The sequence below is a fragment of the Genypterus blacodes genome, unplaced genomic scaffold (assembly GCF_046128005.1).
Source record: "Genypterus blacodes isolate CSIRO-AG114 ecotype Tasmania unplaced genomic scaffold, CSIRO-AGI_Gbla_v1 ptg000029l_1, whole genome shotgun sequence".
Taxonomy (NCBI): Eukaryota; Metazoa; Chordata; class Actinopteri; order Ophidiiformes; family Ophidiidae; genus Genypterus; species Genypterus blacodes.
Genome location: NW_027466842.1, coordinates 1,481,812 through 1,506,150, shown reverse-complemented (window position 1 = coordinate 1,506,150; position 24,339 = coordinate 1,481,812). Strand labels below are relative to the sequence as shown.

The 24,339-nt window shown below is 46.3% G+C and overlaps 2 protein-coding genes across 4 annotated transcripts; one reads left to right on the top strand and one right to left on the bottom strand.

The window, feature by feature from the left end:
• The first annotated feature begins 108 nt into the window (after positions 1-108).
• On the top strand, positions 109-18,672 carry LOC142993947 (TSC22 domain family protein 2-like). 2 transcript variants are annotated; one of them, XM_076144542.1, is made up of 4 exons: positions 109-2,552; positions 9,318-9,392; positions 17,203-17,254; positions 17,558-18,672. In XM_076144542.1, exons 1-4 carry the CDS (start codon positions 781-783, stop codon positions 17,972-17,974), a joined length of 2,316 nt encoding a protein of 771 aa, XP_076000657.1. In that variant the 5' UTR covers positions 109-780; the 3' UTR covers positions 17,975-18,672. The 2 variants fall into 2 exon arrangements, with proteins under 2 accessions (XP_076000657.1, XP_076000656.1); XM_076144541.1 differs by lacking the exon at positions 9,318-9,392.
• A 1,248-nt stretch (positions 18,673-19,920) lies between these two features.
• Positions 19,921-24,261, bottom strand: LOC142993946 (UAP56-interacting factor-like). Of its 2 annotated transcripts, none has more exons than XM_076144539.1 (9): positions 24,084-24,261; positions 23,783-23,923; positions 23,533-23,687; positions 21,890-22,038; positions 21,453-21,525; positions 21,225-21,280; positions 20,900-20,974; positions 20,612-20,744; positions 19,921-20,512 (listed from the first exon to the last, which is right to left on the bottom strand). In XM_076144539.1, exons 1-9 carry the CDS (start codon positions 24,154-24,156, stop codon positions 20,411-20,413), a joined length of 957 nt encoding a protein of 318 aa, XP_076000654.1. In that variant the 5' UTR covers positions 24,157-24,261; the 3' UTR covers positions 19,921-20,410. The 2 variants fall into 2 exon arrangements, with proteins under 2 accessions (XP_076000654.1, XP_076000655.1); XM_076144540.1 differs by having other exon boundaries at positions 23,533-23,684.
• Between the last annotated feature and the right edge of the window lie 78 nt (positions 24,262-24,339).

Below are 24,339 nucleotides of genomic sequence, written 5' to 3'. Positions count from 1 at the left end.
GCGTTTTCCGACGGTCCCTAAAGGCAGCAGGAGGGGAGATTCACCAACGCCTCGTACGTAAACATCGTTGCGCAAGCTACCCACGATGCAGCGCGGCTGCACACAACATAGCCATCTTGTCAAGAGTGACTGAGTGAGGGAGGTAACGGGAGGCGCTGTTTAGATTGCAATTTGTGTTTACGCGTGAAATTCTAGAGAATCTCACTTTCGAATTTAACGCGATTAGCTTCCGTTTCAGTCTCTCTACCGACAGGCTTTGGGCGGATGAAATGAGCGGGTAGAGGGGACTGATTCCTGGAAGATGTCTCTCATACTTGTCCAGACGTAGGGGGAGTGTGCAGCAGCCAGTTGGCTTGACTCGCTAGCTAGCTCTGAGCAGAGGGCTGCGGGCCCTTCTCAGCCAGAAAGTAGCTCCTGCAGCTAGGCAATAAACTCTGCGACAACGACCATCTGACAGCCGAGAAGCTATCCATCCGATACGGACTAACCGGGGTCTCCAGGGGCAGTTGTTTTGCAGGTTACCGCTGCCGTGGAAAGCCGCATTGCTGGGCAAGAAGAATCGAAGTGTTGCTTTACGTTAGAAGCTCATGAAACGCAACAGGAGACAGAGAGAGGAAGAGAGATGGCGCAGATTCATCTTGATTACAGTTAAATAGATGGAGCGGAATTGATCTAATTGTGCTGCTTAATATGATCTAACCGTTTGAAAGCGGGAACCAGCTCGTCTCTTTTGACGGAGGATAAACAGAGACACACGGGACTTCGAAGCGAGCTGTCAATATGTCGAAAATGCCGGCTAAGAAAAAGAGCTGCTTCCAGATCACAAGTGTGACTCAGGCCCAGGTAATGGCAATTGGTGGAACCGACGACACGGAGAGCCTGGACGACCCCGATGAGTCACGGGCTGAAAATGTTTCATCGGAAATATACAACGTCTCACGGTCTGAATACGACCCAGTGTGCGACATAAGTTCATCTGAAGAAGCCCTGAATAATATTGGAGAGACGGAAGCAAGCAGTGTTATGGCACCATCGCATATACCTCAAGTCAGTCAGCTGTCTGCCTTGTCCAGCAATCCCATCGGGGACTTTCGCATGGTGGGAGTGTCAGGCTCAAGTCAAGGTGGTCAGCAGTCTCTGGGGAGTGGTGGTATGATTGTCACTCAGACTGGCTTGCTGCAGCAACAGCCTGCGGCGGTGAGCACATCGTCCCAGCCGGCCCCGGTGACCAGCCCGGCCCCTCCTCAGACCACTTCTACAGTGAGCTGTACTTCCCGCTTTAGGGTCATCAAACTTGATCATGGTACCGGAGAGCCTTTTCGAAGAGGCAGGTGGACTTGCACAGAGTTTTATGAGAAAGACTCTGAGGGCTCAATGGTTAGTAGGACTGATAGCATCAGGCATGCCAGTGTAACCATGGAGACTATCATAGACAGGGACAGCGGACTGGGCCATACAGTAGGATCTGTGGTTTCCCCGGCAACACACTCGGGTCACGGCTTGGGTTCCATGGCAGATGTGTCGCTCTCTGCATCCCGCATGCATTCAGTGGAGACAGTATCACAACAGCAGCAACAGATCCACCATCAGAACTACGCTGCTCGGCAACATAGTGTCACTGCGTCACCTACACAAAGTACTTTCTCCAGCAGCAAGCCCTCTGCCATACCTGCTCAGCAACAGCAACAGCCAGCAGTTGGACTTCACCACCCCGCTGCTTCTCAGAGCATGCTGCCCATTGGACAAAACGGTGTGCTTCAGCCTGGTGTCCACATGCAGATGTCCCCCAACATGCCCGCTTTAACCCAGTCTGTAGCTTACCCTCCCCAGCAGCAGCAGCTTCCCATGGGGCACCACCTGATCACCCAGGCCTCTGGATTGCTACAGAACCAGACAGAGTATTATCAGCAACAGCAGTCTGCTTCCATGCAATCAGGACTCTCCAGTGGTCAGTCCATTCCAGTGTCCAGCCTCTCTGCGGGGCAGGGACCCTCTTCACTCATGTCCACAGCCTCTGCAGGGGCTTCTGTGCCAAGTAAAGTTGGAGATGTTGCAGGAGGAGGATCTGTACACACTGGCCTTCTGCAGCAACATACTGTGGAAATGGGAGGTGTTGGTGGGTCCACTTTGCAGACTGGGAATCAGTATACTGCCTCTGCACAACCCCATGGTCTCAACCTTACAGCCTCTGGTGTACAAAAGTTTGTCGTCGTTTCAGTGAGCTCCAGTGTGCCTGCCACCATGCCCACTGCTGTGCCCAGTGCCTCCAGTGCAGCCATGCCAAATGTGACAACCTCCAGTTTGCCTCCAGTTCAGATGCCCCACAGCAACCCTCCAGGGGCCCTGGGTCCGCAAAGTCTCTTTGCCACTGGATTTGGGCAGATTGAGGGTAGCAGCGGAAGGAGGTCAGAGGGTCTACTCAATGCACATCCTCTTGCTTACACTGGGAAGGACCTAGTGAAGCCCCTCATCCCTGGGAGCCTGCATCTTTCCACCCCGACTGTCAACAGCCTGTTTGGGATCGCGATACCCATGGACGGGGATGAGGACAGGTAACACACTCGCTTTCATTTTACTCTGCCCAGAGCTGAGATTTCATTTCAGTTTGCATATCACAGTGTTATGAAATCCTGCTACTGAGCTTTAGAACGTTATCGCCATGACCTGCCCAGATCACACCGGGTTTGTTATTCTTCAACAATCAAGCCATGTGGCAGATTCACAGCAGATTCTGAGCAACTTTGTGAGTTTTCAGATGGTCTGATCAAAAGCAGGTGGATCTTCATGTATGAAATGAAGAAGCAAATACCTATAGCTTTCATGTTGGTTGTGTAGCTTGACAGATGAACAGTTTCCCTCTTCTTGTCATTTAAAGTGACAAAGGAAGGGGAACTCTGAAAAGAGAGACTCGCTGCACACAGGACGGAAGTGTCAAGTTTATTGTCTTTCATTTGAGTAAAAAAAAAAAAAAGAGTAAGTGTGTTGTCGCTCACTTGCCTGCACAGCATAGGCAACACCTTGGTTAAACATACACCTTTCCTGTAACATTCTGATTCTTTGTTAGGGTGCATATTTGCATCATCATATGTGTGTGTTTTATGCACGCCGCATTTCTGTGCACTTTGGCTCTTGATGCAGGTCTCATGCCTCCACTAACAGAATCCTCTCCCTCCCACTTCAGTTGTCATCCTCCAGGACAGAGCCTAAAGTGTTGGCCTTGGCCTGTCGCTTGTTGCCACCGCGCATAGAGTCAGTTAGCTGACCTTACTATCGGCCACTGGCTTCTGCAGCTACTCAGTAAATACACTGCGTGCATGACCTTTTAATAAGTTAGTTCGGTTCCTGCACCAGGAAAGACTTTCTAATACCAACATAGCTAAGAGTGTTTGACCAGCCCCCTCAGGCTCGCCTCGCAAAATACTTTACAGGGCATTTTAGAGCATTTGGCTGCATTAACTGTTGATTATTAGCAGAGCACTGTAGATATAACATTGCCTATTAATGATTCCTTGAGTTGCGCAAAACCATGTCAGGTTTTCATATATGGTGGTATTGTGGCTGAAATCTGTGCTTAGTTTCCATTCATAGGGTTCGAATCTATGAGGCAAGACTCTCAGATAGTCTACTCAGGCCTGTCATGGCTGCTGCTTGCCAATCTGAAAAGCCAATTCCATTCATTGTCAGATCGATTTCTCTGCTCTGTATGAACCACGTTTGATTAAATCGTGACCCGTGTCAGCAACATCTACTTATGACTCAGTAAAGTTAAGTCCTAAAACCTCTTAAAATGTCGCAGTTGTGTTCCCGTAATTGATAGATAGACAGTTGAAATGCTTGGGAAGTGTACTTAATAGTGTATACTTGTAATGAATCAGTGGTTTTGTAGGTGATTCACCTCATACTGGCGATGTGTAGGTTATTTCCCTCATATGACTTTAGTAACAGTTGTTTAGGTTTAATGTTGGTGCTGCAGGCTTTATATTTAACTACAGGTGCTGGGTTTTAGAAGCACCTATGCATTGGTAGTGAGAAGACACAGCTCCCAGGCTGATAAGAGTAGGAGTCTCTTACGACAGCGCGGCCCTATCACACATGGAGCAGTAGTCTTTCCACTGTGCCCCCATTCTGCCGATAAGACAAGAGAAGAGTGGGGTGGGTTGGGTCAACACTCTGTAGCCCTACCCCTCTGCAATGCTACCTTAGGCAAAATGACTGTTTCTAGTATGCAGGGCCTTTTGGAAGTGGTTAAGCACACATCCCAGCATGTAGCACACATCCTCACACACACACAGAAAAGTGAAAAACAAATCGCCCCGGTGCTCACTCTCGCCGAGTCTGCAACCGCCTCTGCAGCAGCATCAGTGCGGTCTGTGCTTTGTACCCAGTACCCACTGATAGACTTGACAGACGAGTCACAACAGTTGTTCACGTACAGATAAAGTGGCGAATGACATCCTTTGCAGCAGCGACGGTGTCGTGCTCACAAGTGCAGGAAGCTGCTGAGTGAAACTTGTTGCGTGTCTCTCCAGCAGGCATGCCAGCTATGCTCGCTTCCCTGCTCCCCTCTGCTTTTTTACGTCCTCGGCTTAACTTCGGATTTGTCTCTGCGCTGTTACTTTTACATGTTTGTCTCTTGCTGTGCAACAAGCACACATACAGCAGTAACACTCTTCAGATGACTGCGTCTTTGCTGTCTCATTTCTGGAGATGTGTAATTTCTTACCATAGATGATCGACTCGCTAAGTTAAAGATGGATTGACTGCAGGGATCAAATTAAGGACACCCGCTGTCCAATTACTTTGCCATTTCTGGTACAATAGAAACGTTTATATCATGACAGTTGATTTTTTTTCCAATATGTAATAAGTAGGTACAAGCGCTGCATCAAAGTACCCAAATGCGTTCATACCCTTAGCAGATGGCAACAAATATTGAGTAGCTGTGGCCCAATTGAGTAAAACTATAATGTTTAGTTTGCTATGATGATAACCAGACTAGCTAACATTACCGGCTCTCAAATTATTTAGCTACATAAACCGAAATATAAGCAATTTTGCTGATTAACCGCTCATTAACATACAGGGTTGCTAGCTAGGTTAGCTTACATTAGCAATGAACGTCAATGAACAGTATCTATGTTCATTAATGTGTGAAATTATCCTTGAAAATATTGTAATGTTCACAGCTATAGTGAAAGACATGCTCATTACTGTTTTAAGAGTCTTAGAAAGGCCCATTATGCTCCTTAATGAAGTCTAGTGTCAAAAAAATTAGCCTCATTTTGGGACAATGGCTGTGAAGTGGTGGGGCACGGAGGGAAAGAGTCCATTTTGATCCCTGGGTGTAGGAAGGTGTTAGACCTTGCACAGCTGGTACGTCATGTAAGACTTAGCCCTAATGTTAGTCTGCGTCCGCCTCCACCCTGTCGTTTTTCCTGTGAGTAATTAAAACAAAGCGGTGGAGATGTAGACTAAGGCGAAGATGTCCTCATACTTACAATATGATTGCTCTCAGCCTAATCTATCCCAGATGGCTTTAACAAATGAATCCATGTAATAACACCAGCAATGTAATGTCTTAATGTCCTACTGGCACAGGAGTTGTCTTTATTTTTATGGATTCATTTGCATACGAGTAATGCATCTGCGGTCTGCATGAAATTCACCCCATGCTGGGTGAATGTGAGCGGCGTATCGGCCTTGCGTAACATAACGTCTGACTCTCGAGGAGGGAAAGGGGGCGAGGGGAGTCCGGGTGAGTCTGGTGAAACATTTTTCTGCTACTGTGAATTGAGGGACTGTGCCTGTGTGGGTGGATAGGGGGGTGTGTCTGTAGAAGGGGATGGGTTGACTCAGTGTGTGTGTGTGTGTGTGTGTACTTGTGTGTGCAAAAGTTTACTTGTTGGGGGTGGGGGTTCATCTGCAGAGGAGAGTAACATTTTTGGATAATTTCCCTGCAGATATTTACAGCTTCGTCCTTCTGTGAAGCTGCGTGGGACTTTTTGGACGTCGTGAGGGGAGGGAGGCAGGGAGGACGTGGAGAAAATGGGTCTCGGTCTTCTCTCTTCTGTGACCTTTGGTTTACTCTTGTATCCTGTTTTGAGTGAGAGCCCCCTCGCGTCGCTCCCCACCTTCTATTCATTCTATATTCCTCAGGCTGCTCCCCCGCTGCTGCTCTGGTCGTATCATATGACATTGGGTGGGCACATTTGTTCCAGAACACCTTCAATCGCACACATTATTGCGTTATGGCTCAATTATACGTCTAAACCCGACACCATCAATGCAACGGCTGAGGCTGTTTTTGGAGCTCAACAGCACCACATCTGGCACACGCCGTTGCCTTAATAGGAACTACATTAAGCAATAGTGTGTGAAGTTCCTTAAACTGTTTAACCTCCAGCTTTGTATGTTTTGTGTGTGCGCCTGTGTACACATGTCACAAGTTTTCAAGTTGTCAATGGCCCCTTCAAGCTATTTTTCCAAAGAAAGATGTATTGTCCTGGCAGGCCTGATGACGCCGCTGCTCTGTGTGTCTTAAAGCTTTACCTCAGTCATCACCTCCGCCTCAGGAATGGAGGTCGCCTATTGTTCTCACTAGCAGGAGAACGTCGCCAACCCAGTCCAAGGTTTCATTGTCACGCTTTTCACTGGGCATGTGCTGCACCGCGCTTCAGATAAGACCGGCCATGACCATGCTTGTTATCTTGTTATTGGAGAGCGGTACTTTGGTGACTTGAAGGCTTCCTCAAAACCAACGTTACAGCTGCTTAGGCGCTCCCAGCCTCTCCACAGCTGTTTTAAGTTTTTTCCTGAAAATCTGATCGGACTTAGAGCAGGCCTGAATCTAATTATTTTTATTTTATGAGAAATTGTTCTTATCCATGCCTGCACGATCCGTTCTGAATGATTAAATTTGGATTATTGCAACATTTTGCTGTCACGGTTTGAGCTGCGGGTATGTTCTCGTAGTGTGTTGGTGCAGTGGCCCCTGTAGCAGTAAAACGGATGTGTAACTGCGCTTTACTGCGTTTTAAGATTGTGTTAAGGACTGCACTTAATGACAGCCCCTAACTGCGAAAGACCGACTATGTATGCACTGTTAAAATGGCAAGAATTTGTTGCTTGTATCGGGTCAGCAGAGATGAGGAACCCATGAATGTCTACCATAGTTGTCTCCTGATAGGTTCTAGGCAGGTTAGGGTCCCTGGCACTGGTCCGTGACTCTGAACTGGTGTCATCCAAGTTTCTTTTTACCAATGGCGGCCATGTGTAATTGTAAGATTCAGCTGGGTCATCACTCTTACTCCGTCTCCCTTGTCTATAGCAGAAAACCGGTTGAAAGAAACTCCCACAGGGCAGCAGAAATCTAAATAGTTTTGACCTACTTCTGCTCTGAGGCAGATGGATGGATGGGAGCGACTGGGACCTGGAGACTCGTGAGCCCCAGCAGAGCCAACTTTCAACACCCCCTCTAAGTCTTTCCCTCTGCACCCTACGCCTGCCTGCCCGCTCCCACTTTGGAGGTTATCCCCCCCCTCTTCCTCCCTCCCGTATCACCCTGCCCCCTCACACAAACACTCACTTTTCACTAAATAAATTGCTTATTGCTTGCCCCTTCTCCCCCCCGCCCTACTTGCTCTGCTACCCCCCTCACATCTTCTCCCCACGTGCTTGCTGACTTTGTTGGAGTTGTTAGGAGGTTCAACTCTGTGAAGCTAAACCATTGATGATGCATTCACTGGTTTGAAATTCAGGCATGTCAATGGAAACCTACAGTACATGTTAGGCTCATGATAGCTGATGTGTGACGTCAACTTGCAAGAATGCGGCAGAAGGGTACTTTCCGCTGCAGGGGTCATGCGTTTGCCTTGGGGCACCATCATCGAGCAAGGCCTGAGCATGTGCGGCCATCATTCTTGTGTCAAGTAAGCTTGTGTGCTCTCATGCAGCATTCTGGGAAAAGAAAGCGAGTTTGTGCGCACACATCGACAAGGTCACTCCCTCGTCTTCTCACTCTCAGAGCCCCGGATTTAATACCGAACACATCGACAAGTTTGAGAAAGTTTACAAAGAAGGGCTTTCATAAATGGATATTGACATGTTACAGTTCAATAATACAAAGAAGGCCATTGAGAGCTGAGTGTGTGCTACTTGAAAACGGCTTAAGACTACTCTTCCAGTTCTTACCTCATTCACAAAGAGGTTTTTAGACCTGAAGTCATCTGCGCGCAGAGATTTCGGTCCATAACTCTGATTTTGGCCATGAGAGGGAAAGGGGGAGAGGTTTTCTGTGGAGGTGTGTGCTTGCACACTTGAGCAAAGCTGCTCTTTTTTTTTTGCACTCCTTCCCGCAAAGTAAAATTAAGCAGAAGCATAGGAGGGGGTTTGTGAGAGTATTTGGTCATGAGGTAATGTGACAAAGGGAGTTTGTGCCAGAGATTTCTAGGAAAAATAAGCTTTGGCTGCATTTTAATAGTCACACACATGCTGTATATCAACTCCTCTATCCCTGTACTGTGTGTGTGTGTGTATACATACGTGTGTGCACTCAAGCATTCTTGTGCTCGCATGTGTTGGCTTGCTCCTCTGTGTGTGTAGTTGCATATTTGCGCATATGCTCGTGCCTGTGTGTGTTTATGTTTGTGTGAAGAAAGTGAATTGGAGAGTGTGAGCAGTTAGTTTAGATACGAGTTGGGGGTGGAGGAAATGTCTGTGTGGTGCGTGTGTGTGTGTGTGCCCGTGCCTCTGCAAGCTTGCGTAGGGGGTGGAATGGGGATTTCCTTTCCCTTTCCCGACATACATCCCTTGGCATAGAACACAGTGTACTTCTGGCCTGAAAGGGCCCCATCAGCAGGCATATAGGAGGTAATGTTAACCATCTGAAGGAACCAGGGTGTTATCAAAACATTTGCTACAGACCTCGACAAACTACAATTGAACTACTTTTACCAGAGTGCAAGAGATCACCAGTCGATGGTAATTATTTTCAGATTGCATGTTGGTTCGGCTTGAGTGATGGCCTTTGAACATACATTCCTACGTTCAGGTCAAGACTCCCCTTTCCCTTAAAGCACCATCTCTGCCGTGGTCGAATGCGGCGCAATGTTAATGAAAGGCTGCCGTTGCTTTCTGGGGTCTAGCTTAGCTGCACACTGCGAGGGAAGATGGGTGCGGAAAAAGCTTCAAGGACAGTCGTGTTTCAGATGTCAACCTTCCCGTCTGCTTTCAGTGTTTCAACTCTTCCTATCTCCGCCTCCCTCCTTCCCTCACTCCCTCCCTCCCTCCCCTGTTTTCTCCGAATCTGGTTGACACAGGAACCCCTCCAAGGCTTTCTACCAGGCCTTCCAGTCTGGCAGCAGGTTAAGGGACTCAGAGGCCCACAGTGATAGGTACTGTACTGCACTCTGTTGCACTGGACAGGCCTGTAGGTGCAACATTGCTTTGTTTGGAGTGTTCAGTAGCAGCCAGCTTTGCTTTTTTTCCATGTGCATGGATTGAATTTGGAAACAAAGCCTGGCAACAAGGGAAGCGTTGGCCAATCGGCTTCTGAACAACCCCTCTGTAATTTTCTCTTAACCTCTTCCTCTCTCAAGCTTTCTTCGCCGCCCTCTGTCCCTCCCTCTCTCTCTCTCTCTCTCATAGAGTTTCTCTTGTGTGACTTTCAGCATAACCTGGGTTTAATTTTTCTGTCTTTTGCTATTTACTCACCAACTTGAATACTTTGATACGAACAAGGCAGCGGCATGAGTTGCCAGACAATCAGACAAATACTGTATATTCCAGTTCCTGAGCTGTTTAATAATTACACAAATCCTGTAAGAGTTCAGCTGGACGGAAAACTTTTAAAGCTCTGTATCTCAAAACGTGCCAGGGGTAAAGATAGAACTTTATCATAATGAGGTCACATTATCACAGTCATAATCATACAATATGTCGCATTGGAAAACGTGGCGTGCACGCAACTGAGTTGAGCAAGTACAGTAAGTTGAACCAGGAAGTAGCTCTCACAGTTAGTTTGGAAGGTTGTTTTAACTTTTAAATTTCGTGCCAATGGTGATAGAGCTACCTTATTTTTACCTTTTCTAATCCAACTGACCAATCATGCTGCTTGGCTGGATGGAATAGCGTCTCAAATGTCATAAATGATAGAAACTACCAAAGTAAACACACTGGTACAGACATTTGGCGTATGAAAATGGCTGAAACATGTCTTTTGAAAAGGGAAGCACATCTCACCGTATCGGAGTGACAGGAAATGAAACTGTCTTAGAAACGTACAGCTGATGCCCCCTCACCAGCTGCGGAAGAGCCATACACACTCTCCCTGCACGACTGCCTGCCTCAGTAAAGAGATCAAAGAGAAAGAGATCAAATCAACTCTGCGCCCGTTTAACCGTCGCTGAGATTTGTGAATTAGCGGAGGCGGCTTACTTCCCCTACCAAGCAATTTATGGGTGATTACCACACACGGTGGGATGGGGCGAGATGGTGCGATGGCACAAAATAGCACTGCCACCAGCCCTGTCCCTTCACTTCCCTGCTCTACCACAACCGGATTTGTTTCCATGGCAGCAAAGGCCTATCGATCTCATCCCTTAATATTATTTTGATATACTGTGTATATACAAGAGGCAACAGGCAACAGACAGGCAAGTGTGGTCATCTGCCCACTCATGGACACGTGAAATATTTGTGAAGGTTTTGTTAAGTACTTAATATATAGAAACTGTTCTGTCCACAGGGAGTCAAAACACGTGATCAGTTGCATAATAGCCTCCTGACAGCTGCAATATAGGGAACAAGATCTATGTAGTGAACCTATGCGTACTGTATACACTCCTGCTTTCTGGCAGGGGATGAATTCTGTCTTGTCCATACTTGCGTCCATACCTTTGTGTCGTCCTGACTATATTCAGGCTTCACTTACTTACTGGCTCCCGCAAAGTAGGAAGCACACAGAGGTAGGCGCTGTCAAAATCTTTAAACCTTTAGTAACCTTTTTTTATGTGTCCAACCACAGGAAGTGATCTTATTTTGAAAATACACAGTGTAACTACTGTTATCCCGATCAGAATGTCTAAGTATCCAAACTCAGCCCTAACTAAGACAATAAAACCAAATAATCGCTAGAGTTTGAGCTAGAAGTAGCTTGTCTAACCAACATCGTACGTCCGTTGTTTATGGGTTTGGAAGCAAATTTAGCTAAATGTAAAGGTATAAAAATTGGAGCTATCCATTATTCAGGATTCAAGAATTTGAACATTCGGTGATCAAAACTATTGCATGCATAACAAATATCACTATCATTTGTGTAGTTCAGAGATTTTTGTTGCACAAACTGATGGTCAGGCGCCTCCTTTTGAGCTGAACTTGTTTAATCATGTCTCAGGCCGAGTCAAAGAGATGTCGAATTGTTTTTGCTGTGTTGCTGCTGTATTTAAATGTTTTGCCAAAGGCAAGGAATGATAAGTATGTGAAGTTATGCAGTGTGGTTCTCCCTCTCTGCTTCAGATTACCCAGGCTACGTGTGAGTGACGACTTATCTGCCTCTAATGGACTTTTTATTGACATTCTTCCATTTTTACAGCAAATACTGAATGGGGAAACTCCAAGCTGCTCTCGGCGTATAAACATCTGAACTTCTAATGCACAATCTGAGGTTTACAGAGTTGTATGCAACATAATCAGTGACACGGGAAGCTCAAAGGCTGGTTAGCTTTGCGTTTCATCGCAGACCTTAACCCTCCTCTCATTGGCCTCACTAATCCTAGTTGGTTATGCACTGTTTGCTCTCCGCTGTGTAAAACAGAGGAGGTGGCTTCACCGTGCGATCACTGCGTCTCAAGTCAGGCGCTCAGACGAGTTCTGTCTTTCAAGTGAGACCTGGTTGCTCTAAGAAAGTCACACGTCTCAGCAGCTGTGCTACAACCAGGACTCTACCACTCACACTCACCCAAGCTGTGGTTTGAAGCAGCAGATAGCATCTCCCTGTGGTCTGCTCCCTTTTTGCAGCTGCAGTAAAGCATAACTGCCCAAACCATCACCATGGTTTTTACCAAAGTCACCCTCTGCCCCTGGACTTCATTTTGACTCCTTGCAGCAAAAGGGATTATCATCAAAATCTTCATAGCCTTGGTGCTTTGTTGATGTTTTCCTGTCTCCATAGCTACACACCCATCATTAGCCCGTCACATGTCCCAGTGATGGTGCACATTGGATGTCAGTACTTTTCCTCTCCTTTTCCTCTTTGGTTCACTCTGGGGTTTTTTTAAGCCGCCTGAAGGGAAACCTGAACAATGAAACCCACATATTATCTCTTTGCTCGGCACCGAGGACACTTCCGTCTCATTAGGACACACAGAGCCGTAACAATGCATAACGCTGAGGCCAAAATTTCAATTGCACACACACCTCCTTCCTTCAGTCACAATTGCATAGATGACGGAGACGAAGACGCCCTTACCGCGTCTGCTTGGTGTCTGTATTGTAATTGTGGCTCTGCTACATTACAGAGCATCTGCATTTTGTTGGCATCGCTGAATTGTTCTTAGGTGAACCCTCCCAGAACCTGTGGATCCAGATCAACCACCTGACAATGTTTTTACTGGCGCGCTCATTCTGAACTCTCACTCCCTCATTCTCCTCTTGGCCTATTTCTTTACCTTGTTTGGCTTTTAAGGCACGTTTAATGAAGTGAAATAGATGATGTAGGTGATGAGGTACTTTTGAATTCAGCAGGAGAAGCCACCTGGCAACAAAACAATTCAAACATCCCAGCGGTTACTATTACCGATGAAGTCATTGAAACCCAGTTACAAAGTTGTTGACAAAACGTAACTGTTGTTATAGCGCCACCATCCAGTCGATTGTTTCATTTTTGTGTAGTGTAGTTACGGTAGACTGATTCATTCATGTGATACCGCACTATTTGAAGAATAAGCCACGCCCACTCAGCTCTGGCAGCCAATTATATCAAAATGAACAAAAAAACTACTTGGATACAACTTTTATCCAATTTGCTCCAGACATTTGACCCAAAATTGTAGGAGGAAAATCCCCCCAAGATCAAAATCGATTTAAAATCTAGTTTGTTTTAAATGGGTGTGGTTTATTCAATGGATTCGAAGTAGAAGTAGAAGAAGCTTGGTTCAAATATTATCCGCAAAGACGTGAAAGTGGTGATTACAGCGCAGCCATCAGTCTTAGCACAGTATTATGGATCATGTCCAACATGTCTGCCAAGCTCCAGTGAAATCCGTCAATAACTTTCTGAGAGATGCCGCTAACACGCAGATTATTCAATTAGGAATTAGGAATCCCCACGTTGTATGTTGAACCTGAATGGCTCACGGAAAAGCAGCTTCTCTTGATGTGAATGTGTTTGTGGGGATTATGTGCACGATATGTTTGTGTTTCTAGCATTGGTGTCGTGGTCGATTGTGTTTTTGTCTAGGAGAACAAGTACAGTTTGGCGCTTACTTGGTTATGTTTTCATATTTATTATCCTGACTGGGGGGATAAAAAAAGGGAAAATCTGTTGATGGATTATCCCTTTTTATCCTCAAATATCAACATTATCCCTCTGGCCAGGTCCCAGAGGGCTTGTATATGAGGAGTTCTTGTCAAAAACTCTTATGTAATGCGTTTATGTAAAGGAGGAATGTCGGCTGATATATAGAGCACTATCAGATTGTTTTTGAGTTTCAAATATCAATATCGCTCTAATGAAAACTTGAGCTGGGCTGTAGAAGGGTGTGACCCAGAGTCTGTCCTTTTCATGGAGTGAGAGATTCTTTTGGGGCACGGGCCTCCTGAAAACTGCGAGTAGGAAGGAAAACTATCGGAGTGTGTGTGTGTGTGTGGTGTGTCTGTGTGTGTATGTGTGTGTGTGACACCTCAGTCTAAATTAAACACATATTTGGTTCAGGGTGAAACTGAGGTTTGTTCTGTTTTTTTCTTTACCCTCTCAACCATTTTGCTTATGTAACCACTTAGGCAGTGGGGGGTCGATGACGTCGTTTGTGTGGGAGAGGCGAACGCTAATGACTGATTACCGGCTGTGAAAATGTTGCAGGGATAACTTTGTGGCGTAGGTTTCTTGAAGTGATGGGTGTGTCGGCTCGTATTGGCTGAGTGACGCCGTTTGTTTTTGTTCAAGTCTGTTGTGTTCACGGCGTGGTGAGGTTTGAATTCAGCCTAATGTATGCATTGTCATCTGTCTGAGGTGAAAGGTGGGGTGCAGGACAGGGGGGGGCGTGTGTGTGTGTGTGTGTGTGTGTGTGTGTGTGTCGGTGCTTCCTAGATACATTCCTTCCCCAGCACAGCCTCCTGATATCGATCTACTGTGCTTCCGCTGGCCTCACGCAGATAAATTGGACGCTGTGGAGGAACAGAATGTCTCATGTGCAGCAGGAGTTTGTGGACCAACTGCTTCTTCCTACCACAGGGTGGCATTGATCCTCCAACAGCTTCTCAGAAGGCGATGCTTTTCCTTGTCACAAGTGTAAACCTGGCGAGATTTGATTTTGATTTCATTTCCACTTTTTGGAAGTAGCAACTGCATGTGATAGTTTTGAGAAAGTCACCGGAATTCCTTGATCAATCCTCTCTACAGATACAGTTTAGTGTGGTGATGACATCTAACTTTCATACTTTCTCTCTCTTCCCTCGAGATTCTTCGTGTTTATGATATACCAGTAATAAAGAAATCAGTAGGGAAACCTGAACATTACATCTAAAGTGGCATTCTGGAGGGCCGGCACCGTTTCTAGAGCTGTTACAGGTTGATCGATGTGGGCGGACTAACTCATACTTTGCGTCACTGCAGAGCTGACAGGGAAGTGTTTTGGCAGGCTGTCCGTCTGCGTCAGTCTGTCCGTCTCCACACAAACAAGCACATATATGCACTCTTGTTCTCTCGACTTGCTATGACTGGAATCACTGTCTAAGCGGCCCTCACCCCAAAATAAAAGCTTTTACTGTAAATTATGGTACAAAGTAGAAATTGACTCCTTTGGAAAAACTTTAATGTTATTTGGCATGCTTGAATATTAGAGGGAATTGAACACATGAGCACGTCTGGTTTACCTAATGAAGTGGTGGTAGAGCAGGGAGGTGAAGCAAACTTACTTTAGTTTATATATTTTAAGGAGTATGGAGAGAATCTGCTGTGCTGGGGGGACGTTAGAGCCAGTGTAGGGGTCCATCGCCCCGACCATCTGCCTCACTGATGTAAGCGTGTGGGTGGGAGCCAACGTTCTAAAACTGAACTCTTACAAATGAGAAATAACCATCGGCAGTCGCATTAAACCTCCATTCATGCCACTCGAACCACTGACAGCTCCTCCCCGCACATCTGCAACCCTGCACTCATCTGTGACAATAATCACTCTTGAACACCGTGTAAACCGCACGGCCCGGATGGCCGTTCCTGCATCTGGAATTGCCCAGATCAATCTCCACTCATCCTCGTTCTCCTCAGCCGCCGAAACGTCTTCACGCGTTGATTGCATCCAGACTAGACGGCCTGCAAATGTTCTGAATGAGCTTCATTATAATCAGAACTCTGCTGCATGACTGCGACCCCCGCCCCCCCTCCGCTCAGTTGATGCCAAAATCATGAACCATGTTTGTGAGAAATTATGGAAAGCTGGGAAAATAAGTGAAAACGAGCCCGCGGCGCCCCCTAGTGGCTGGTAATGCCCCCGTGTCGCATTTATTGCAATTAATTTAAGTATTTAATCACTCCACGTGTAATTATTCACGGTAATTGTTGTTTTATTCATGTATTCGGTGTTTTTATCCATTCTGCACTTTAATTTCTCAAATAATAGATTAAGTGGGTCAGTTTATGAGCCAGCAGTTTAGACATCCACACCGCTAAAGTGAATCATCATCATCGTCGTCGTCCCCCCGACAGGCCGAGCAGGCGGGCGGAGCCAGGAACCGTCGGGGCCTTTCACTCCTCGGTTCATGTTTCATAGTCTAAATGTAGGTCCGGGTTAAAACTACTAAAGTGGCTCCGGTGCGCTCCGACTCCTCCTCTTTACCCCGCTACCGGCGAAAGCGGCAGACACGGACGCGGTAAACGTGACGGAGCAATGCCCTGCACGTTTTCCTACAGACCTCCGTGCCTCCCCGCGGAGCCGCGCAGGTACGCGCCCCCCCAGCCGCTGTACCCCCGCCGGACAACGCGAAGGTAACGAGGGCTGGAGACCCCAAAGACTGCATGATGCCGCCGCTGCTGCTGCACGAAGGTCACAGCTGTTATAAACTATATACTGGAGAAAGAAACGGAAATATAGTTAATATTTAACAAATAATAATTAACAAATGATTTATTATTAAGTATGCATCAATTATTCATGTTAAATAATGATAAATGAAATACTGTGACACTGAAAACGTTCTTCTTATTCGATATAATGTGAATGAAAAATTAATAAATAAATGTGTATTTGGTGTTGGAACAAACAAAATGAAGTCATATCATCAGTTGCAGAGATAGTTGACAGGATTTTGAGAGATCGCTGCTGTGAAAGGGAGAAAGAAACCCTCTTCTGTTTCTAGAATATTCTTTCCACACTTGATTGTTTTTTGGAGTCCTTGGCTTCATTTGTTGTTGTGTAGTTGGACAAAATTGTATTCAAGTGCAGGTTTTTAAATTGGCAGTTGAAAGCCAAATTAATTTAGATTCAAGTTAGATTTCAAAACTGTCTTAAAACTAGAGGAGTGAACTATCATAGAGCTGATAACTGAGCAAAGCAGACCTGCACTTTATTTATTAGTTTATTTTTATGTAGTTATGATTGTTAATGTTCACTAGACGCATGCATTTGTCGCACCAACCCGGAAATACCACGTGACACTGTAGCTGAGCCGAGCTTCACACGCCTCTGTCACGTTAGTCTCACTGACCTGACCTATATTGGAGTAAATGCTTAAGATATCATGACCGTGAGCCCTGACAGATAATGTTATACCTGCCCTAGATTCCACTGGTGGGCTGATGAAAGGTAGTTTGGATTAATCGAGCAAGCAAGCAGTTGTTCTCTCAGGGTTTGGGGGGCATAGTGCATTAAGATTGCATTTCTACAACGACACAAAAAACCTAAAACACTCTGTCTAACATTAACAAGATCGTGAGACCCGTAGATCACTTCTAATGTGACCTTTCTTCTTCTTCTGCTCTTATTACAGTGCCTCTGGAACCAATATTGTTGCCATTGATAATAAGATTGAACAGGCAATGGTGAGTAGAGCCCATTTCTCCTGCTTTGTATAATCTGCCATTTTGTCATTTATTTGCATTTAGATGTTTCAGATGGATTATAAATTTACATAGGACACAGTGAACGGGGCTTGGTGTCAATGAGTCTTGTCTGATCCCGTCTAGACTTTATATATAGTCAAGGCATTTGCATTGACCTAAATGTTCTACCTCTACCTCGGCCACAACTGCAGGGCCTTTAGATTGAAAGATATGTCTTTCATATTGCTCCAGTGTTTGCACAACAAGAATCCTAAAGGTGTCATTTCATCTTCTTTCCTCCAGGACCTGGTGAAAAGCCATCTGATGTACGCAGTGCGTGAAGAGGTGGAGGTCTTGAAGGAGCAGATCAAAGAGTTGTTTGAGAGGAACTCTGTGTTGGAGCGGGAGAACGCCGTGTTGAAATCTCTGGCCAACAGCGAGCAGCTGTCTCAGCTCTCCTCCCAGCCGGCAGCCAGCTCTGGAAACACGCCTCCCCAACAAGGACTCAGCCAAGCTCAGCCGCTTTCCCAGCTGCAGGCCCCGGCTCTGACGCAGCCTCAGCCTCCTCAGCCTCAGCTTCAAATCCAGCCTCAGCCTCAACCGCAGTCGCACCCCCAGCTCCAACAGCACCCTAATCCCCAGCAGCTCCAGACTCAGCCTCAGCCTCAGCCTCAGCTCGATCCTTGCCAACAACTGCAACCCAACGTCACCTCCGCTTGAAGTGCATCTGCTCTGCTTCCTACAGGGCAGAGAAAAAAAACCCCCGAAGCATCTTCTCCCCAACTTATTACAGTTAGTCTATGTGAAATTAAAAAGAAGGAAAAAAAACTTTGTCTTCTTAGCCACCAGCTTGACCACAAAGTACAGTGCTTGTGTGTGTGCGGTTGTCCACGTCAGGGTGTGCTATCAAGCAAGCGTATGACTGTGAATCGGTGTCGGAATGTACGTGTGTATGCGTCTGTACTGTGGGCCTTTCCAGTGTTAATGCAATCATATAGAGAGAGCATGAAGACGAGAGTATCAGGGAAGGTTGGGGGGCTGGTTTGAATATACGCCGAGGAGGGGGGGGGCCTGAACCGAGACGAGACGAGACGGGAGTCCAGACAGGGCCCTGCGACCTGACCCGACACCTGACCTGACACCTGTTGAAGCCCGACGGGTGCAGAGAGGGGGAAGGGTCGGCCTCACATAAGGGACAAATGGGAGTGATTGTCAAAGAGAGATATTTTTGATAACCGAGTGGGTGAAGGGGTATTTTTAGCCTTGCTGTTTCATGTTGTAAAGTAAGAAGTGGGAGAGAGTCTATTTTTGGAACGCCACTGCTGCCATTACTCTTACATCGACTTCAACTCTTGCATCAGTCTGAGTTCTACTGTTCTGTGTTTCATTCATTTCGGGGGGGGGGGGTTGCTTTTTTCATACAAGAACAACCTAATGAAACCTGTTTAGAAAAACAAAACAAAAAAGCAAATCAGTAGCCCTTTTCTTTTTGTTTTCTTTTGTTCTTTTACAGTGTAAATCGTCGGCCATATTTCCACGGGGGAAACGCATGATATTTACCAATTAAAATGCAAAGAAATTCTGACAGTATGTGTGAACACTAACTCAGATTATGTGCTGCAGTTGCCAATTCGTTGCTGAAGCGGAGATCCAGTCTGAATGTACTTAGGTAGTGGGGTGGAAAAAGTGTTGAGCCTTTTTCTAGGTGACGGTCACCTGTTGACACCAAAATTGGAACAAGAACCTGCAGGAAGCATCTGAAAACTTCAATTCTGTCAGTACTTTGAACCCGGAAGTGAATTAGTATTGCCATACCCTCCCTCCCGCCCTCTCTCCCTCCCTTCTTCCATGTTTTCCATTGTATTTCCATAAGGGGGGAAAGCTGTGAAATCATTCAAACCTATTTTGTAACCAAAGATGCAAAGCTGTGTAAATTGATTATTTTTAAATGCACACTTGTTTTGTTTTTTTTAAGTTTTTTTTTGTTACTTCCTCCTTCACAAACTATTTTGTTGCTGTTCAGCATGTTCTGCATGATCTGTAATCTTCAAACCACTTTCTTACCTCATTTTTATTCAGCACTCTTATTGTAAGATAGTCTGTGAACAGTGTAAATGGGGGAGGGGAGGAGGGGGTGGGGGGGATCGAGGGGGGAGGGGGGGGGGGGGAAGGCCGCGATGTGGAACAGAGAGCGAGCAGAGAAAAACTCACCTAGTGTTAATCCGACACTAGTCACAGAAAATGAAGTGAGCCATGTTTTGTTCATTTAAATGGTGTTTGAATTTCATATGCCAATAGTTTTGTTACATTGCAAATTTTAATGTATTTAAAATAAAAGCAATATCCAGATTCCAAAGTTTGAAGGTTTTCTTATGAGAGGTTTCAACATTTTAAGTTTTGGGTTTTTTTCCAGTTCAGTGGGAAAATTGGAGGGTAAATGCTCCTGAACGCACCATGTATGAGACCTTTGAGATGTTTTCTTAGCCTCCCATCCATCAATCCTACATCCAAACATGGGAACAAGGACAGAAGGACTTGTATGTTTAACTCAAACTACATGGCAGAAAATGTTTCCCTGATCCATGCTGCTGTTTTGATCAGAAGAGAAAAATGTCAAACCTGTTCCAATAAAGTGGGATTTAATGTTCCAATAAACATGCCGAGACTTCAAAGACAAAAAACTCTTATTTTTATTTGAAGAAACGTTACAAAACAATTTCCAAAAAGGTCAAAAAGGTCAAGAGAACATGTGCCATCATGGTTTTACTACACAACAGTCTTCGCCCAACATAAAGAAAGCCTCCATCTGAGCAGTCTTGTTAACAGTCCAGGAGGTTGGGAAAGCGAGGTCATTCTCTCCCAGCACAGCCCACAGCACAAGACACACACACACACACACACACACACACACCCCAGTAATATAGTAATAATGATGAAATGGACATTTTAATTCATGATCCTTTCCATTAGCTCTTGTGACCGGAGTTCTCACAGTTGAGGAATTGTGCAGTCCCCCCGTTGGCCTCGGCAACAAATCAGCTTCGGCCCATCGAGTCCATCCTTTACCGTCTGTTTTGGACAGGTGGGGGTAAACAGTGAGGGTCTGAGCGGGATGAAGGGTCTCTGTGGGTCGCGGCCTCTCTCGTCTCCCTTCGACTAACCCACCGTGACGAACCGGCTGCCTTTGCCGCCCTGTGCCGTGGTGACGCGCTTGTCTTTGAGGATGCGGAATCGCTCGTTCAGAGTGATGGCCGTCTGCTGTGGGGACAAGACGTACGTACGTGTGACGGGTTAGGAGAACATTGAATGCATCTCAGCTTCGATTGGGCCAGGAATATCTGCACGACGTGCTCTCACCGGCTTTCCCACGCTGTTGATGTCAAATTGGAGAGGAACTCCTTTAGGTGGCTTCTTCTCCACCGTATCCATCTTGGGCGGGGGTGGGGCGGGGCTGGCAGCTGGGGGATGCAGAGTCCAAGCACTGGGAGGCCTGAGGACAATTAACACCCATTACTCTGCCTGAACGTGTCCCCGTCACGTGTTATTTGATTCCCTGACGCAGACTGCATGTCATCTTGATTATTAATTCAGAAATAATTCCCTACATGATCATCGAGACGAGATGTGAGATCGTTTGATACTCACTCAGGCTGCGTCCTGGCTGTGGGGTTGTCAATTGAGACGGTCAAAATACCATCGCTGGCTGTTGATGTTCGCCACCTGGTGGACAAAAGAAAGCAGTGTATGAATATGGTGACAGACCTATTTCAGACAAAGGCCACTCAGAAGCATTTAAAATCATTTCTGAAGTTAAGCGACATTTCCCAGCATCCCAAATTACAACACAAAGTACTACAGCAATACTTGAGCTTAGTGACACGTGACCAACTCTCCAGAGAACTACAAAGATGGATGATTTGGACATTCTTGCACGTGGTAAGGAAAGTAAAAGAGTGAATAGAATACTCACGGGCGAGTTCTGACTGGAGCGGCGCAAGGATTTGCCTTCTGAACCTGAGCGTGAACCTGCAACGTCAAGCCACAGTCGCAAAGCAATCAACGCGGCGGAATACAGACGGGGGAGGAGTATCTCCGGGGACGAACAGGTTACACCACATTATGTAAACAGGACGCGTCCAGGTTAATGTACACACGCGGGTCAGGAGACACGGCGGGGCGCTGAGCGAAGGTTACGTACTTTGATTCCCCTTCGGAAGAGGAACGTGGCTTGGCGTGCGTCCCTCTGAGCCTGCTGGACCGGCGGCATCGGTCTGCATGAGAGGGTCACAGGGGGAAGAAAAGAGAATACATTAAGAACACGGCGCTGTAACCAGTAAAGATCAATCAAAGCTGAGAGTGTGGGCAGCAAATTGACACTGCGTCTCATCTCCTCTTTACTGTCTGATGTCAAGATTCACACTGAAAGACAGCCAAGAGGATGTTGCAATTCTATTCTTGTATAAACGCAACACCAAACACCATTTTCACACCGACTACGAGTTCTCACAGCGGTCCCAACGCACCTCCATCTTTCAGAGAGCTTACACGTTGTCATCGATACACTGTGGGACTTGCACACCTGTTTTTTTTGAGAATCACAACTAGCCAACGTTGCGCTTTATCACAGCTCCTCACCGTCTCCGCAGCTGAACGGGCCTCCTGGCGGACGCCGCGTTCTGGCCTCTCTGCGCGTCCGCCTGCCTGTACGGCCGCCGCTGGACCTCTGGCTTCCTGATCTGGGCGTCTGGGCGCTGGACGAAGGGCCTCGGTCTCTGTCGGGCTCTCTGGAACAGGGGAAAAACGGCAAGGGTCTTTTTAAGCAGTGGGACAGGAGACAGAACATTAAGGACACAAAACACAGCACTTTGAAGACGACCTGTCCTCAAAAGACCAAACCCACTGGCTGTGAATCATATTAAGTACTATGATGATAAGACTTGATTGGCAGATGGCAGGAGGAAATTGCCGCCGGCGCCGCCTGTTGCCAGGTGACAGGATGCCGAGGACATGTCTGCTGTGGGTGTGATGAAGGTCAAGTACTTTAAATCCGTGTCATTCCAGACAGACTGAACGCAGAATGCTGATGTGCTCGCTCATAAACCAAGCGGGCACGTGGGTCTTTTGTTACCAGGGTAACACACACAGCACGGCAGGAGATTCAGGGCCATGGGTGCATTTTTATCTCTGATGTTTTTGCTAAAGGCACAAACGCGTTTTTCCCTTTTAAGCCAGTAGAGAATAGAGAGTTAGATGAAATCAAGGGCAGGCGGAGGAATTCTTTCTGGAGTCCATGACAAAGTAGAGTTTGAATCTAAATCCTGAACCCAACTGTAGCATTTGTTTGATCATAATTGGCAAACACAATCAATACTCGGGGCCCAATGTGAGATGAGGCACGTTACCGAGACGACGGACACCTTCTTAAAAAAGTCTTCCTTTGACATCTTGTCTTCCAGCTGCAGAGTTACATAACTCAAACGATGACGCACGTGTGTGTTTTCTCACCACGCTAGAGTTCGACCTTTTGTTACACTGAATCTTTTGTTTGGTTTAAATGGTTTTCACGTCGCATAAAAAAGGGAAAAAGCAACCAAAATGGAACAGCTTTGATGTTGGAGTCGGGACTGCGAGCGCTGTTGCTGCATTACAACGCTGTCGCTCCTTTCACAGCATTAAAAAACAGCTGATCACGATGCATCGACTAAACAAATGTCTGAATAGAGGTCATAATATGAGAATTTGCCTATTTTTTGGCCCCGCAAACTGATTTTCCAGAGAGGGCAGACTCTGATCTAACCTATTAATCTGTGTGTTCTCTGAAAGACTCCTTCACTCCTTGTTTTGTTCCGATTGCTCCTTAATGAAGTCATCAGGACGTGTTCCCAAGGAGACTCTCATTTCAACTGCACCGGCTTTACTTTGCATAATCAGTAATTACTTCTTTTGATTGGTTTGACAGCAGTTTGACATCAGTTTTTGTCCAAAGTGTGTTCTCCTCCTCTGAAAACTGAACCAATCATGCTCTGAATAATGTGGACAATCATGAAAATTAGAATGATTTTTCACATTAACATAAACTTCACCCCCACAATAAAACATGGCAGAGGTGAAGCAAGACATTTGAAGTGAATTGAGGAGTTTTATTTGTTGTGATTTCATGAAAATACTGATTTTGGGGAAGAAATGAGGAGTCGGGATGAGACGAAAACACTGAATGGATAAGTAGTGTGTGTATCAGTGGCCCTGAGGTGTGTGTGGGCTGGTGTGTGTGTTCTCACCTGGTTCACTGGTGCTCTGTTGATCCTCTTCAGCAGGGCCGCTGGTCTCCTAGCAGCCAGTCCCGTGATGACCCCTTGTCCCCGCCGTCGACCCGCTGGGGGCGCGACCCGTTTGTTTCTTAATTTAGGTGCTCCTCCTCTCGATACGCCACCTGCTGGTAAATATTAACATTACAGCCGTAAAGAGATTAAAGTGGGTGTGACAATAATAACACAAAATGAACGAGACTTCATATTGTCACTCTCTCACCTCTTTGGAAGGATCCGGGGGTCCGAGCTGAAGCCCCCCTCCCTTGGATGAAAAAGCCTTTCTTCTTGACCGGTCTGCGATTCCCAGTGCCCTGTTTCCTGTTCAATTGTTGCTCTTTTTTGTTCAGTCGAATGATGTCATCTGTTGAAGTTATCACACGAGCAAACAAAAGTCAACAACAGGTGGTGGGACGTCCCGGTGAGTTCAGCCAAATAAGGTTCGCTGCTGAACGCAACTTACACATAGCGACGTACGTTTACACACAGCTAATGTTAGCTTTGTTAGGCGTTAAGGACCTTACCTAGTGACATGTCGACTTTGTCCGGAACCGCTGGCTTTCCCCCTCGACCGGCTGCATGTTCATCTTTGTTCATATCTTAAAACCACGACAAATACGTGACCGAAACCGACAAACGAGACGGCACAGCGTTACAGTTAGCTGCAGCCTTGCTTAGTGGTCCGTCCCCTTTAGAAGCTAACACGCAAACGTAGGCGAACGCGCATGTGCAGTAAGTGCTTTAACTTTAACTTGCATTGTGGGAAATGTAGTCTAATTC